This window comes from Semicossyphus pulcher, unplaced genomic scaffold (genome assembly GCF_022749685.1).
Source record: "Semicossyphus pulcher isolate SPU_LCO1_2020_fin unplaced genomic scaffold, fSemPul1.0.p SCAF_10, whole genome shotgun sequence".
Taxonomy (NCBI): Eukaryota; Metazoa; Chordata; class Actinopteri; order Labriformes; family Labridae; genus Semicossyphus; species Semicossyphus pulcher.
Window position 1 is genome coordinate 22,564,432 of NW_027211604.1, and position 15,838 is coordinate 22,580,269.

Consider the following 15,838-nt stretch of genomic DNA (forward strand, 5'->3'; position numbering starts at 1 on the left):
CCGAAACTCTTATGGTTTTTTATATGAAATAATTTAACTATTACATTGGTTATATTAGCAGTAATAGTTTGTGTTTAAGCTAATAGAAAGTTTTGGAGCAATACAATTTTTTATTAGCTTAAATTGGTGAACTTTAACAATATTGTAAACTTTAATTGTTTTATAATGCTTTGAACAATTTCATTTATATTCCCCTCCATGTTATTGGGATTGAAGCTGAAAAGTAAAACCTTGGACACAAAAGAAATCTAAACTTTCTACTTAGTTTTATGAGGTAAGTAAGAACATACTGTGTTTTTGAAATCAGAGTAAACCAAGCCTTTGAATTATATCTTAATAAAATAATGCATTACTTCAATACTGTTACCACACCTTTACAATTGGACTGTTTAAGCCCTTGTAATCCTAAAGTCACTATAGTATTGATCAATAACTAATGAGATATTAGATAAGCTCTCTAAGAATAAAATTCAGTCTTTATTTTTGTTATTTTTCATATGTATGGCAGTAGGCGTAAATTAGTACATTGATCTGTAGCCTTGTATTTTCATGAATGGATGGGTTTTCAAGGAACAACAGAGTTTTTGCCATCACATAGAGAAACATTAAGGTTTAATTAAAACAAAAAATGAGAAATGATAAAGTTTCCAACCATCTGCAGTGATAGGCTATAAAGTTGGAGTCTTTTTAACTGCCCCTCCCCTTGGAAAAACACACAAATATTCTTGTTTTTGTTTGTTTACATCAGGTGACGAATCCCGGCTTCTCTTTCTTCTCACTTTCTTTCTCTTTTGTGTGACTAAATGACCTCCTCCTGCCTCCCCGTATAAGGTAGTTTGTTTGATCTCAGCGTGACTAAACCATGATAAATACAGGTTAATTTTCATTTATGACTCAATGCCTGGTCACAGAGACGGGGAAAAGTAAGTGAGGTCTGCTTCCAATTAAGGAACCACAAATACTTCCCGTAGGCTCCGATTCTATCTGCGCTCATCTCATAAACAAGAAGGAAATCTGCTGGAAATTTACAAAAAGGAGAACAGGAAAAGTCGATGCCATATAAGCGAGATGGTACAGCTGCGAGATGGTACGACTCAGCCAGAACTTTTAAAACATTAAAGCCACAGTCTTTTGCATACATGTAGACTTCTCAGGTTAGAGCCCACTTTTCCCCAAGGAGGAGGAGCTCTCACTACTACTGTCTCTATTTAACTTTGCCTTGGAGAAGTCATACCGTGCTGCGAAAATAAATAAAGTTAGAGTGTTTAGTCTCATGTCCAAGTGGATCGTTTTCCTGGAACTAGAAATACCACACTTTGTTACTAGTAAAATACATGCATTCAAACTCTCACTTAGGTCAAAGGACAATATAAATTAAAAAGTTAAAGTACCAACAGTCATTTCAGAGAGTGGCCCTTTTCAAAATCATGCAAGATTATTATTATTATCATTGCGTCTGTGTTCATCAATTAAATGTTACAGGTGGAATAGGCTAAGTGGAGCTAATTATAGCTGATTATAAAGAGATATTTAACCTATTTTTGTTTTACTCTGTTGTTTGTTCTCAAATGTTTTTTTTATGCTGCCGTCTTTGCCAGAACAACCTATTAAAAAATAATGTATCTTAATGCGAATATTCCTGATAAAATATAGGCTAAATTTAAAAAAATATTTTATTGTGCTGCTGGTTTGGCTCAGCAGTTAAATTGCGTGGCCCATGTACAGAGGCCATATAGTCCTCGCTGCAGCGGCCCCAGGTTCAACTCCTCCCCTCGACCCCTTTCCGCATGGCATCCCTTACTCTCTCTTCTCTCTCTGTTTCCAACACTATCCACTGTGGAAACACTCAAGTACGAGTAGCTCAAAATTACATGTAAGTACAGTGCTTAAGAAATGTACTAAGTTTCTTTCCACTGCTGAATAAATATTAAAATAATATACAGCAACATCAGTATCTAAGGATCAAATTGTCAAAAGGCCTCTGACTAAAAGGTTACACTTGTGAGACACATACAGTACATTACTGTGTACATAAATTACACTTCACTTTGTGTCATTAGTTGTGTAACTTTAGATAGACAGCAGAAGAGCTTCACTTGTTAAAAAGACACTGAGCTAACAAAACTCTCACCCACATAAACACAGTCTAGACAGCTCCAGATATGAGATTAGACATAATTGTAGATTACTTGTGAGGTTTCCTGTCGCTGCAGAGTTAAATAAGCAAATTCTCAATTCTAAATCCAACCAAGAGATTACAAATGAAACAATCATGTAATGATTCAGTGTATACTGGGGGGGAAAAAATCTGTCTTGTTCTTGTAAAAACAAGAGTTTTTGGTGCTTTAATCCTAACAAAAATATTAAGACGAAGCTACAGTATATTTATTTAATTAAGCATGGAGAAGCTTTAAGGTTCAACTTGAACTTCTACTTGAAACATTTTATGGGGTTTAAACAGCCTCACTGGGTGATTCAGGACAGCTTTTAAATCAAAGACAAACACTCGCTGACATGTTTATGTCAGTGCTCAGCTGGGAAATAAAGTTTGAACTGATACAATATTTCATCTTAACGACAAAATATATTTGAACTGATTATTTTGGAGAGCATTTAAGAGATTCTCATTCCTGTGTCCAAAGTGATAAAGAGGTTTTCCCCTGTTTGACATAAAACAGGATGTCCTGTGGTGAACTTCCTGTACCACCCTGTCGGTAAATTATCATCAGTAACTGTACGTGTTTCTCTCCTGGGAGGAGGAGGAGGACATGGAGGATCTGAGTCACAGAGGAGAAAAGCTTTCATCAGACTGTTAATATAAATCTTCTCCTGCTGAACAGAACTTTCTCAATCTTAATGACTTAATCTAAACATAAACACAGGAGGAAAGCGAGAGCCGAGGTGGAAAGGCTGGAAAATTACCAAATTAAAAGCCTCAGCTGTGGGAAGAAAAGCCTGATCAAATGCGAACATTAAAAGGGAACACTCATTAATATTATTTCAGATTGATTTCCCCCCTTATTTATTGTTTTATTTCTTTATACTTTCATGTTTAATTTGTGCTGTCGTATTATTAGTGTGTAAATAAAACACAGTTGCTCTTACAGGATGGAAAGGTGCTAGAGATAAAGTTTGATTTATTTTATTATTTAAAGGTTCAGTTTGACCACAATACAATAAAGGTAGAATATACCTATACCTAGAAGTTAAAACAACTTAACATTTCTGTTTAACATCAAATATTCATGATTAAATAGGCAATGATCAAAATTGTCTGTGCTGAATATGAAGCAAGTTAGCTTAGTTAGCAGTTAGCAGTAAGAAGACTGTGATCAAGGGGAAATGGCTAGCAAGGCCCTGTCCAAAGATAATAAAACATAAAAGACCTAACGACACTTCTAAAGCTCTCATATTTACACTACATGTTAGGCAGATTAACTTTTAGAGAGTGTTTTCTCTAAAATAAGCTGAGCTAATCAGTTTAGCTAATTAATCAAGCTAGCTCTAGCTTAAAATGCAGACACAAAAGTGGTGCAAACACAACATGTTCAGTTCAATTTGCCCAAAATTAAATATTCTACCTATACCTAGAAGTTAAAGCCAGTAACAATGTAAAACTTCTCTTTATTGATTAAATAATCAATGATCAAAGTTTAGGGTAAAAAATATCCATGGCTATAATTTACTGTTTTTATTATGAAGGGTTTAAGACTTTTAAACTCCTACTCTGCCTCTGTTTGAGTCTGTTTAAGTTTTACAGAGACTAAACAACTCAACAACTGTCATCAGTTATGATTCAGACGTTGATGAATCCCGATTAGTCCTCGAAACATGTGACATCATCTTTTTCCAACAGAGCCTGTTTACTTCAAACCAGTGAAAGAAGCAAAGAGAAAAAAGCAGTTATAGAAATCTCTAAAGAGCCCCAAAATGTTCTTAAACTTTATGCTAAGCTAGCTACCTCTGGCTTTAGCTACATATAACGTACTTCTCAAAATGTCAGACATCTTTAAATCTGGATTCAGCCAAGCTCAGTAACATAATCAAATGTTGTCAGTTGCATTATATAAGGAATAATGTACAGTGAGCAGGCTGTTATAGCGGAATGGAACCCTGACAGGGCTATGCAGGACCTTAGAATGTCATAACCAACCTATCAGCATCAAGTATTCAATACAGCAGTGTAATATTAAACCATAACAACTTAATATCTTTTGATGTAAGACACATGTACACACGTTATGGTGGATAAGGGGAAGTCATATTATGTTTTATGAAATAATCACCATTATCCTAAAAGGTTGCCATGTTTATTATGTGGTGAACTTATAAGATAAGATAAACTTTATTGTCCCCGGAGGGAAATTTGTCATGGACATAAGTGCAGTTATAAACTTACATATCATAAAACTCGTCCACTGGAAGTCATCCCTTTGTTTACTGTTTAAGAGCAACCTCATGGTGGTAAGCTTAGAAATTTCCCACCTCAAATGGGTCATCCAAATGCAACGTTACAAAAGTGAAACTACAACAGGAAAGCATCCTATGATACTTTTTATCAGTTAATTGATATTGTGTTACAGGATTCCTGGGTAATGAAGTTAAATTACCACCAACATGATCAGTTTATTCTTAGTTCATCCTAGAATTCAGCACTGTGTTTAACTACTGTACTTTCCACCGCTGTTTGTTTAAGAACACATTTACATGATCACATCCATAAATACATCATGCCTTCAGTATTTAAATTTGCCTTTAAAGGGAGGTGGAGAATCCCTTGAAAAAAAGTTTTTGCATGTCCTTGAACACAACACTGTGAATTTGCATTTGTGTTTATTTGTTTATATTTACCTATTATACTGCACCTTGTATTGTACCATATCAAAAAACCTTAGAGCTCATACCATACTGTATTACCTCATCCTGCTTACCATGTCACTTTATCCCACAACTGTCACTTTAACTTGTCACTTTACTTTATCTTGTCACTTACTTCTTCTTGTATAACAGTTGTGTATATACCTTGTATTTTTATATGTATCCCTTGTATTTTTTCTTTATCTATCTATTCTTATTTATTTATTTTATACTGTATTCACTTGACTTGCTGTTTTGTCTTGGTACTGCTGTAACACCCCAATAGAATTAAGTATCTTCAATTTTGGACAAACCAAGACATTTGAAGAGGTCAGCTTGACAAAATTCTTCACTGTTTTCTGACATTTTATTGTCCAAACAATCATAACTCTAAACTAATAAATAGTCGCAACCTGGTTGTAAGGATCTTGATATCATATGATGTATGAGATTGTTTAATGAATAGTCTATGTTGTGTATCAATCACGACAGAAATAGGTTAATAAATATCCAGCCCATATTGGTAGAATTTGCTTTTAAGGTGAAAGTTAGATGAAAAGATAGATGCTACCCTCATGTCTGTATGCTAAATATGAAGCTACGGCCAGTTAGCTTATTTAGCATGAAGACTGGGAATGGGAAACAGCTAACAAGGCCCTGTCCAAAAGTAACAAAACATAAATCACCAACAAACACTTCTAAAGCTCTCCTATTTACATGTTAGGCAGATTAACCTGTAGAGTATTTTCTCTATGCTAAGTCGAATTAGCTAATTGGTAAATATCAAGCTAGCTCTTTCTTGATATCAAAGCTAGCTCTAGCTTGATATTTAACGCTCACTCAAGACAGGCATCGATCTTCTCTGAATCTATTCTAACAGTTCAATTTAATTAAATGTCACTATAAGGAGTTTAATTGAAGGAAACCAACAAAACTTATAACAAATAATGTCTCACACAGTTTTTAGGTGTAGATTTCATTCATTTGGTAGAAAATGTTGCTTACGTTATTTAACAACACGTCACATGATGACAAAAGTTACAATCCAGGTTGATTTGTATATAAAAACAATAATATTATAATAAGGATTTTAGTATAAACTTCAACATCTTATGAAATTGTGTATCTCAGTGTAGTCCACTACAAAAGCGCTGGATTTCATATTCATTTATTAAAGGAAATACAGTATACTGTTCTGTATATTGTACTTCTATATGGGATAATCACAGTTATTCATTTCAGTGCCTAATCCAGCTTTGAACTTCAGCCCTAAACTGTATTGGAACATTTTATTGCATCCACAGGCCTGGGATCAGTACAGAAAACTTACTGTTTAAAATGTCCAGCTTAGTTTTACTATAAAAAATAATAATTTCTTAGCGTTAACAGTCACATGACAAAATACATTCACACAAACAAGAGGACATTTAAAGTGCAAACCACATAAAGGGTAGAGGGACGGCTTGGATTACTTTCTAAGTACTGACTCTTAACCTTCACATACTTCATCTAATCGAACTCCATCGTCCATGAATAGAGCATTTTGTTTGAGGACCTTTTTGTAGTGTTCTTTTCTTTATTTTTAGCTTAAAGGAAAATTCCCCTCTGAGATACTCTTACACTGAATGTATCGAAGTAAAGACATCTCACACTCGCCTTCATATGTTTTATCTTTCTCTGGCTCACTCACTTTGTCTTGTTTTTTAACAAACCCTTCATTCAACCCTTTACAGAAATGGTTAAAATTTTCTGAATACATGCTTATGGTTTGCTTTCTTGCTAAGAGATATATATAAAAAATTGACACTGTTTGTGTCGTACCGTTGTGCACGATAACTACAACACTACTGCCAGCAGCCGGTTAGCTTAGCTCAGCATAAAATTGCAAACAAGGGGAATCAGCTGACTTGCCTACTTAAGATCAGTAAGTAAAATGAATATCTTGTTTTTTGAGTGTGTTAACTTCGGACATAGCCAGGCTAGCTGTTTCCCCTCTTTTCCCAGTCTTTATGCTAAGCTTATTTGAACTAAGTTAACTGGGTGCTGCCAGTAGATTCAAATTTAGCAGGTGGTATCATTGTTCATACATCAAGAAAGCAAAAAAGAAACATGTTTCCCAACAAGTTAAACTTTTTCAACAAACATTGTATTGCTTCACATCAGTAAATACCCAAAGGTTAATCGCTTTGAAGTATTTTAGTGTGGATTTTTTCCTTTTACTGTACATTCAATTTTGTGGAGGTTTAGCAGGTGGCTTAAACCAAACAGGAAATACCCCTGCTTTAGGTTGCAGTTCCTGAATGGCCACAAAATACTATGATGCATGATGCAAGATAGAAGTCCATGCAAAAGTCCAAACTTCTCTTTTTAAAATACAATCAGAACATACGTCCAAAAGAAGTTCTGGTTTCAATAGTATTATCTTCATTTTAGGAAAACAATGGCACAGGTTATCTTGACTGACTGTGACTCAGTCTATCAGTTGACCATAGTTCACCATTCACCCAGTCTTTATCCCCTTCTTTTGACAAATTTGGATTTATTTACTCTTCTAGGAAAGATGGTAGTGATAAACCCACTTCCCCAGCCAGCACACCGCTCTTGGGCCCAGATGGGTTGCACCTGGGCTAATATTACGGGCTCTTTTGGAGTACCCAATTGGGTACTCCAAAAGAGCCGTAGTTTTCATGGACTTTCCCTCATTGCTTGGCACAGATGGTTTGAAGGGCTCTTGGTGGGCTGTAAACCGAGCCCATAATGTGGGAATTTAGCCGACTTGGGACCCATCTAGTATCCATGTTTGCTGACTTTATGGTATGCCCATTTCTAGCTCATGTATGTTCTACTGGGTTGCCCGTTTTGGCCTCAATACCAACCGACCTAAAAGCCACATCTGAGCCCATACCCAGCTGAAAACCACACTACTCAGCTAAGGTCCTTGTCGGCCGCACTTGGATGCGTTTGTTGGGTCAAGGCTTTCAATTGTCACCTTACAAAACTGGATGAAGTAATAGACCCTACATTCAAGTGGTTGGTTGGTTGAAACCTTAAAACCTTCACATGAAAAGACTTCGGAGAAGTCCCAGATATAAATCCTTCATGGTCCTGCATGTGCACTGTTCATTTACATTAAGCGCTAAAGCTTCGGTTGGGCTTTCGTTTCCTTGATTGGCAACATTTAATCAGCAGCCCAAGCACAATTAGCACAAGTAACACTATCAATACAACAGGAATGACATAGTTCTGGATGCTTGGTCTCTGACACATTTCCTCGGTCACCTTTTCAATGTTGACTGGCTCTGAATAGTCCTCGAGAACGCAGGTCACTGTCTCAATGTCAGGAACAACCAAGGCTGAGTTCTGGAACATGTGGAGGAAGCCCAGGTTACTGCAGCAGCTCAGAGGGTTTGAGCCCATGTAGAGGGTCTTTAGTGAGTGCTCCAGAGCGAGCATGGTGCTGGGCTCCAGGGTCACCAGGTTGTTGTTCTGCAGGTTTAGTGACTCAATGGACGACTCTTTGTTCCACATAGGTAGAGTGGTCAACTGGTTGGTGGACAGGTCTATGTGTTTGAGACCCCTTAGCGATGACAGGTCTGTGTTTAGACTGGAAATGTTGTTTTCCCTTAGGAGAAGGTGAACCAGGGAGCGCTCCAGACCAGAGAGGGAGTCTTTGTCCATGTCTAAGCCCGGGTTCAGGGACAAGTCCAGTAACTTCAAAGGGGTGTTCCCAAAAGTGTTCGCAGGTAGAGTCCTCAGATTATTATCAGAGAGATACAGGAACTCCAAGTTTGTTATGGAAGAAAAAGACACACAATCTGGAGGATCCTGGTGGTTTCGGTCCGAGGTACAGATTTCTAAATTATTCTGCTGAAGGTGCAGGTGTTTGAGACTTGGAAGTCTTTGAAATATTTGATGGTCTAGGGTGGTGAGGTCGTTTCCTTGCAAGACGAGCTCTTCCAGCAATGGCAGAGTGTTTTCCCCGAAGGTCAGACTCTGCAGTGAATTATAGCTGAGATTTATGATCTTCACTGTCTGTAGAAGGGCTTCATTAGTGATAGAAAACGAGCTGATACAGTTATTGCTCACATTCAGGACCTCGAGTGACGCCATGCAGTAAAAAAAGGACTGGGGTATGCTTTGTAGTTGGTTGTAACTCATGTCCAAGTACCTCAGATAATAAAGAACAGTTGTCCTTCTTTCAGGACTTCCTGTGACATTGACGCTCTGAAGTTGGTTTCTTGAAACATCTAGATATTGTAGCACATTGTTTCTAGGCAGAAGAGGAAAGTACGGCATTTTATTTTCACTCAGATCAAGACTTTGAAGACTATATGAGTCTGTTGATTTTGTGCTCTGGAAAAGCTCCATACTGTTCTTGCTGAGATTGAGCACTTTTAAATTGCGCAGGTTGAAGTCTGTAATGCATGTGATCGAGTTCTTGGACAAGTCGAGTTCAGTGAGATTATCCAAGGTGTCAAACGCTCCATCTTCAATCTCCAGTATGACATTGTTGTGGAGGCTTATTTTTTCAAGGGACAAAGATCCACTGAAAGTATTTTGTGCTATTTTGGTGATGCTATTGCTGTTCAGAGAAAGGTTAGCCAGCAACGGAGAATCAGCCAGGAAATAGTCGGACATTCCTGTGTACAGCCCGTTGCTTGAAAGATCAAGCGACTGTACAGCTGTAAGAGGCCCAATGTTGATTTTGGAGTGAGCAAAAACATTCAGATGATTCCTGGACAGATCTAAGACCTTTAAATCAGTCATTTCTTTGAAGAGCCCCGGCTGGATGAAGTGGATTTTGTTGGAGTGAAGATTCAGACGATGGAAGCCGATGTGGTATGCGAGCGTTTCATGGGTGAGATTTTGCACCTGGTTACGAGAAAGGTCCAACATTTGGACGCCACGAGGAAGGTTGGCTGGGGCACTTCTGAGGTTAAGATCACTGCAAAACACATCCATCTGGACCTACAAACAAAGACAAACACACAAGTCTGATTATGTCGGCTTACTGCCAGATTTCCTGACCATGACACAATACAGAGCAAATGTTTAGAGCGTACGTGGAAGGTCGATTTATGAGTCAGGGTATCTACAGCATGTTCTTGGCAGCAACACTGTCCTCTGAGGTTTGAGTTTTTCTAATAAGAAAATACTTAAAATAGCTTTTTCTCTCTGAATTTATCCAACATGTCAACTGCTATTGAACGACTAATGATAAAGCTCTAATGCAAGAGTTCTTCCAGCAAGAAAACAGCTTTAAAAGAGAGATTTTTCAGTTTAAAAACAACACCTCACATGACTTTAAACCACATATATACCACCCAACCCACAGGTTTCATCATCCTCCCTCCCTTTTACCTAAATAGATTCCAACATTTAAGTTATTAAGTTTAGTTTATAATTGGAGCCATATGGCCAGAGACCCCCTTGTCCAAAAACAGCTCATAAAACTGTCTCCTCCTCTGTTTTCTTTCTGAGTACATCTAGCTTCTTGGCATATTTGTGGTGGCCTGAAAGCGGCATTCCTTGTTGCTTACAAGTAAACAAACACATTGATTTATTCAAGAACTACTTGAGGGCAAAACATCTTGTCTCTGTCATCAGGCAATGAGGAACAAATCAGGCTTTTTAAAACTATCATCATTACAAAAGCATGAAACCTTTTTCCCCGTGACTTCTGCATGCAGCAGAGGTGTTATCAGTGATATAAACACAGCTTGTGTGAAGAGCAGCTGCTTACATTCCTAAAATCTCTGAACTTAAACATGTGTTTATAGCATCTGATAGATGTTTGCATTGGTTTACATTATTTTAAGTCCTACAGCAAATAACTACAAGTCCAACAGAAGGGAGGCAAGGCAAGAAACACTTATTTGAAAGTTAAAGCAAGTCTAACTCAGTGGTGGCATGCCCGAGTGTGCATTGAAATGCTTATTGTTGTCACTATAATCTCTTTATACTTGACCTAACAGAGCCCCTCTCTTACATGAGTCTAGTGTGAGATATGGTCAGACAAAATCCCCCAAAATGGTTAAGTGTCGATGATTTGAGACTCCAGTTGTTGAAGTTACACGAATCAAGAAGTTATTCTTCGAATTTACTGAGCTGCAGTACTTCAGAGAGGGGATTTTATATCTCATAGACTGAAACTGTGTTTGTTTTACCATGCCAAATCTGTCCATCCCCTGTTTTGAATGCTGTTCACCTGGAAATCTCTTACACCGGAGAGCCTGTCATGTTACTGTCACAAGATACGAGTACAGTCCACCGGTACAGCCCCAAAACATGCCCATTAGATAAATAGGGGGAAATCACACATAGGAGTTGCCCACTGTCATATGAGTTTACCCAAGCTCCCTGCAACCCTCTAAGGATAAACATTATCCTGTAGTTAATGGAGTCATATTTGGACAAATAAGCAAAAAGTAATCAAATGTACAGTAAAACTAAAAGGCTGCCTTTAGGATCCCTGAGTATGCACTGGGATGTTAGTGGTTTTAGAAGAAGAAGACATACTTTATTAATCCCCACGGGGCAATTCAATATTTTTTTACTCTGTTAGTACAAACATGCTACACACACAAAGGCCCGAAATATACACACATACACAAACAGGATCCAGCGGACATGCATTAATGGAGAGATGTCAGAGTGAGGGGGCTGCACATGGAAATGTGCCCCGAGCAGTTGGGAGAGTCCTTGCTCAAGGACACCTCGACAGTACCCAGGAAAGGAACTCTCCAGCTACCAGCCCCAATTTCCATGCTTGATCCGTACTGGGAATTGAACCAGCCAGCTCCTGGTTCCCAAGCCAGCTCCCTACAGACTGAGCTACGTCTACCCCAAAGGCCCCAATAATAAACCCAGCTTTCTGGTTCAGGTCCAGAAAATATCAGCACATATGTTTTTTGTGTCTTCCTATAATTTTACTATTTTATGCTTTTATTAGTTAGCAACAGTACAGAGATGACTGGAAATTAATGGTGAGAGGGATAAAATGCTGCCCAGATACACACTGCAGCATTGCCAGTGTTTGAACAGAAACTGTTACACACAGCAGTGTTTCAAACTGTAGCATCTTCATCAACTCTCTTCTCTATATCTGCTGCTCCTTCCTTAGAATGGTTACATCATTAGAAGAAGTTTGTATGAGAAGTCAAATCTGAAAACATGATTCAGTAGAAACTCCAAGGAAAAGATGTCACAGTCTATTATATACTCACTGTCACGCTACACTGACACTTCCAGTTTTTTCTTCCAGAGAAGCCCAATAATGTTTCATTCAACAGTCTGACGGCAGCAAAGAGCTAAAACTAATAAACCAGGTCTGCTCAGGTTAAAAGCTTTCAAATAAACCTTCTGCCTGGAGATAATCTGAACATACCTGATGGATTAGGTGCCTTATTTAAGTTGGCAACCAATGAAAATAAACTAAAAACAGATGACTTAACACACACATTAAAATTTCTTTGACTGGAAATGTGACAAATGTTCCAAAAAGATGTTGAAAAATCAGGATTTTAAAGTCGTTACATGTCTTACCACTTGGCATGCGTGGAGGTGGCGGGCAGTGCGTGTGGATGCCGCCACGCAGCTAACCAACAGCGGGAAGAGCAGCTGGAAAGCGGCCATGGTGCTGCAGCGGAGAGGGAGAGAGTCCAGATAACACTAGTTAGAAACCCATGAATGCAGGAAGCATGCTGTAGGTGATACGAGTTGAAAAGGGAAGGAAGAGGGAAGTGGACCTACCTACTGTGTGACACGCCGACCTATGACGCTGCTATTTATGCCATGAGATACAGAAGGGGCTTTTTGTTACATGTATGCTGTGACATTTCTCTTCTATACTGTATTACAGACTGTATTTACCTGCAGAACTGGTACTACCGAGGAAGAATGACTAAGCAGACGACAGTTTCCGTGAGTTCTGAGTAAATGTTGTGAATTTTATACTGTAGGTTATTGTTTGATCAGATGTTTTTTTAGGCCTTAAGTGACTCATTGTTTTACAAGGTCTGTGTCTTGTTATTTTGCAGGAACTTGCTAAAATGTTTCCTGATTGGTTCCCCTGAGCAAAACAAAGCAACATGCTCACAGTGTAGACAATGTGGGAGTAATTAGCATCGCAGTGATGGTAAGTACCTGAAAGGAGGATTAAGAGGTGGAAACTTAGGTGAAACTGCAGAGGCACCAAAATGGTTTGCAGGTAGATATTGCTTCTCTAAATACTTTCCTACACTTTATTTCGGTGTCAAAAATAGAAAAAGTTTAGTTCATATGAAATCTCCCTTAGTCTCTCATGTTAGACCGTTACAAGCAGATTTAGGTCATCACAGAGCTGTCGTGATGTAAACTAGGCCAATGAAGAGCACATCAAGCTGCTTAAAATACAGACACGCCGTTCTTTCAGAGCTACTGAAAAGCATCCAGATTTCTTGATAAATCAACAAATTGAAATTAGGAACAAATTTCTGTTTAATAAGCACTTTATAAATCAGCAAATCCGGTGGAAATGATCTGTTCTCGAGCTTTGTTTCATGAAGTGAGAAGGTGAAAACACCAACTTTACCAGGACACTTTTAAACATCTGATAAAACACTGTGGTCGCTAATGAACAGACAAAAAGATTAATGCTCTTTAGCTTGATCTCAAGCCACAAACGGACCTCCAGGTATGATTTTAAGGTACTTTCCTTGAGTGTTTTAATTTCATGCTTGTTTATACTCTTACTGTACGACATGTGAGCATGGAAAACTTTACTTTCTACTCCACCACATCTATTTAACAGCTACTTGTTATTTTTCAGATTAAGTTACATGAATCGACATCTAGTCATCTTAAAACTACATTGCATTGTATGGTTTAATGTGAGGGGATTCCAATCAAATAAGTAATTGTCTTCTTTGTCAGTTTCAGATGTTGTTAGAAGTTCCAAGAAAGAAACATTTCCCCTCCAAACGTCTCACATGCTTTCACTCAAATACATTTTGGAGGCCCAGATAAGTTAAAGCGAGGTTTCACAACACGGCAAAGATTAGAGAAAAGTCCAAAAAACAACAGAATGTTTTTCTCTTTTACTTCATTGAGCAATCAGATTCATCCTGTGATTCTTTGGAGGGGGCCTAACTGTTGGCATGGGAAACACTGGAACAATCTCTCAATGGAAAACAACAGTAAAATGTTGCTTACACACTGCTGCATCAGTAAGAACAATATAATAACATAATTTATGACTATATTTTACTCACAGGGACATTTTGCAGCAAGAGGAGAACTTTTGAGTTAACGCCATATCACTGCTAAACTCCAATAATAAATATAATATCTGCTTGACCATCAAACAGTTTTAATCTTTCTAATACTTAATAAAATAACTTTTGCACTTATTATTTTAATGTATTCTTACTTGTTTAATTGCCTAAAGTGTTATATATGGTGTGATATTGTGTGTTATTACTGTTTTTAATGCCCTTCTGCAGATACATTTAGCACCACTGGACTTGAATTGATACATTCAGCTCATAATAACTAATTATGATAATAAGCAATTGTATTCCTTACATTAGCTGTACATTTCTATTTTATAATATTATATTTCAGAAATATCTTTAATACGTCAAAAATTGTGTTTACATTAAGCACAGAACAATTAACAAGTTTCCTGCCTTTTAACAACATGTTTTGATAATAAGCATTTTATGTTATTAGCAGTAAATTTCAGGACAAAGAATCATGAATACTGTGGGTATTATAAGAGGAAAAAACACTTTTATTTTGGCGGGACTGCACTCTAGATGACTGTTTTTCAATATTCAATTTAACACATATCTTTAATATAATGTCAAAAATGGTCAACATGATCCACTTAACATTGAGCACAGAACAATGAACACCTTTCCTGCCTTTTAATGGCTGTTTTTCCTCAGTAAATAAGTATTTAAATACTTAACATGAGTAAAAGTGTTAATAACATGTTGTAATGTAAAATATTCTCTCCACTTTTGTACTTTTACTTTGGATGCAGGACTTTTACTTTTAAAAGGAATATAGTTTCCTGTGCTGTATTGGTGCTTTTATTTTGGTAAAAGGTTTGAGTTCTTCTTCTGCTATATGTAAACATGCACACATACTCCAACAAGCTGCTCCCACACTCCAGTCCAAGACTGTCCAAAACAGACAAACTATACGACATGCTTCTAACAGAGTTGAACATGTACCTCACTATCAGCTGATGACTTTTCTTCGCAGATCCTCCTGACCTCGTTGATTTCACATCCTCAGCGCTCACACCCACCCACTCACAGATCGATAGTAACCGAGCAAACAGCACAAAGCCAAACGCTCCTCTCAGCTGACTCTTCCCTCCACATCGCTCGGCTCCGGCTGCTGTCCAGCCATCACATCCTGTGAGAATATCCTGCATCCCCCCTCCCACTGTGCTCGGGGAAATGCCTTATAAGGGGGTTGGGAAGTCAAGTTTTATGCTCTAGTTGGAGGAGACACAACCCCCTCTACTCTCCCTCCATCCCCTCTGAAAAATGTCCCCTATTAATCTTAAATTTGGATGATTACTTCAGGAATAGTTTGGATGTTCTCACGCACCAAACTTGGAATTTGGGGCATTTAAACATTTTTGACCACAAGGCCAAAAGTTCAAAGCATACTTCCTTCTCCAAATATTTATTAACTTTGATTTTAAACCTTTTATGGACAAATGCTTGGACACAGAGTGATGATGCTTTGTTTCTCCTCCCAGAGAGGATGAACATTTCATAATTCGTAATTGATGGACTTTAAAAAAGAAACTGTCCGCCCGCTGGACACATGTGGGTGTGTTGAAAAATCACACATCCTTTTAGAGACTGTGGGAGTCTGACACGTCATGTGGCTTCCCTCTGGTTCACCATACTGTAAACAAACAGTAACTATAATGAATAATAGCCGTTTACATGTACAGACAATTAGATTTAAGTGACTG

General features: G+C 37.8%; 1 protein-coding gene across 2 annotated transcripts; it reads right to left on the reverse strand.

Annotated features, from left to right (window-relative positions):
• Window positions 1-6,009: 6,009 nt before the first annotated feature.
• Window positions 6,010-15,283, reverse strand: lrrc32 (leucine rich repeat containing 32). 2 transcript variants are annotated; one of them, XM_069672871.1, is made up of 3 exons: window positions 15,078-15,283; window positions 12,403-12,496; window positions 6,010-9,825 (listed from the first exon to the last, which is right to left on the reverse strand). In XM_069672871.1, the coding sequence occupies exons 1-3, from the start codon at window positions 15,281-15,283 to the stop codon at window positions 7,987-7,989; spliced, it is 2,139 nt and encodes a 712-aa protein (XP_069528972.1). In that variant the 3' UTR covers window positions 6,010-7,986. The 2 variants fall into 2 exon arrangements, with proteins under 2 accessions (XP_069528972.1, XP_069528973.1); XM_069672872.1 differs by lacking the exon at window positions 12,403-12,496 and having other exon boundaries at window positions 15,078-15,127.
• Between the last annotated feature and the right edge of the window lie 555 nt (window positions 15,284-15,838).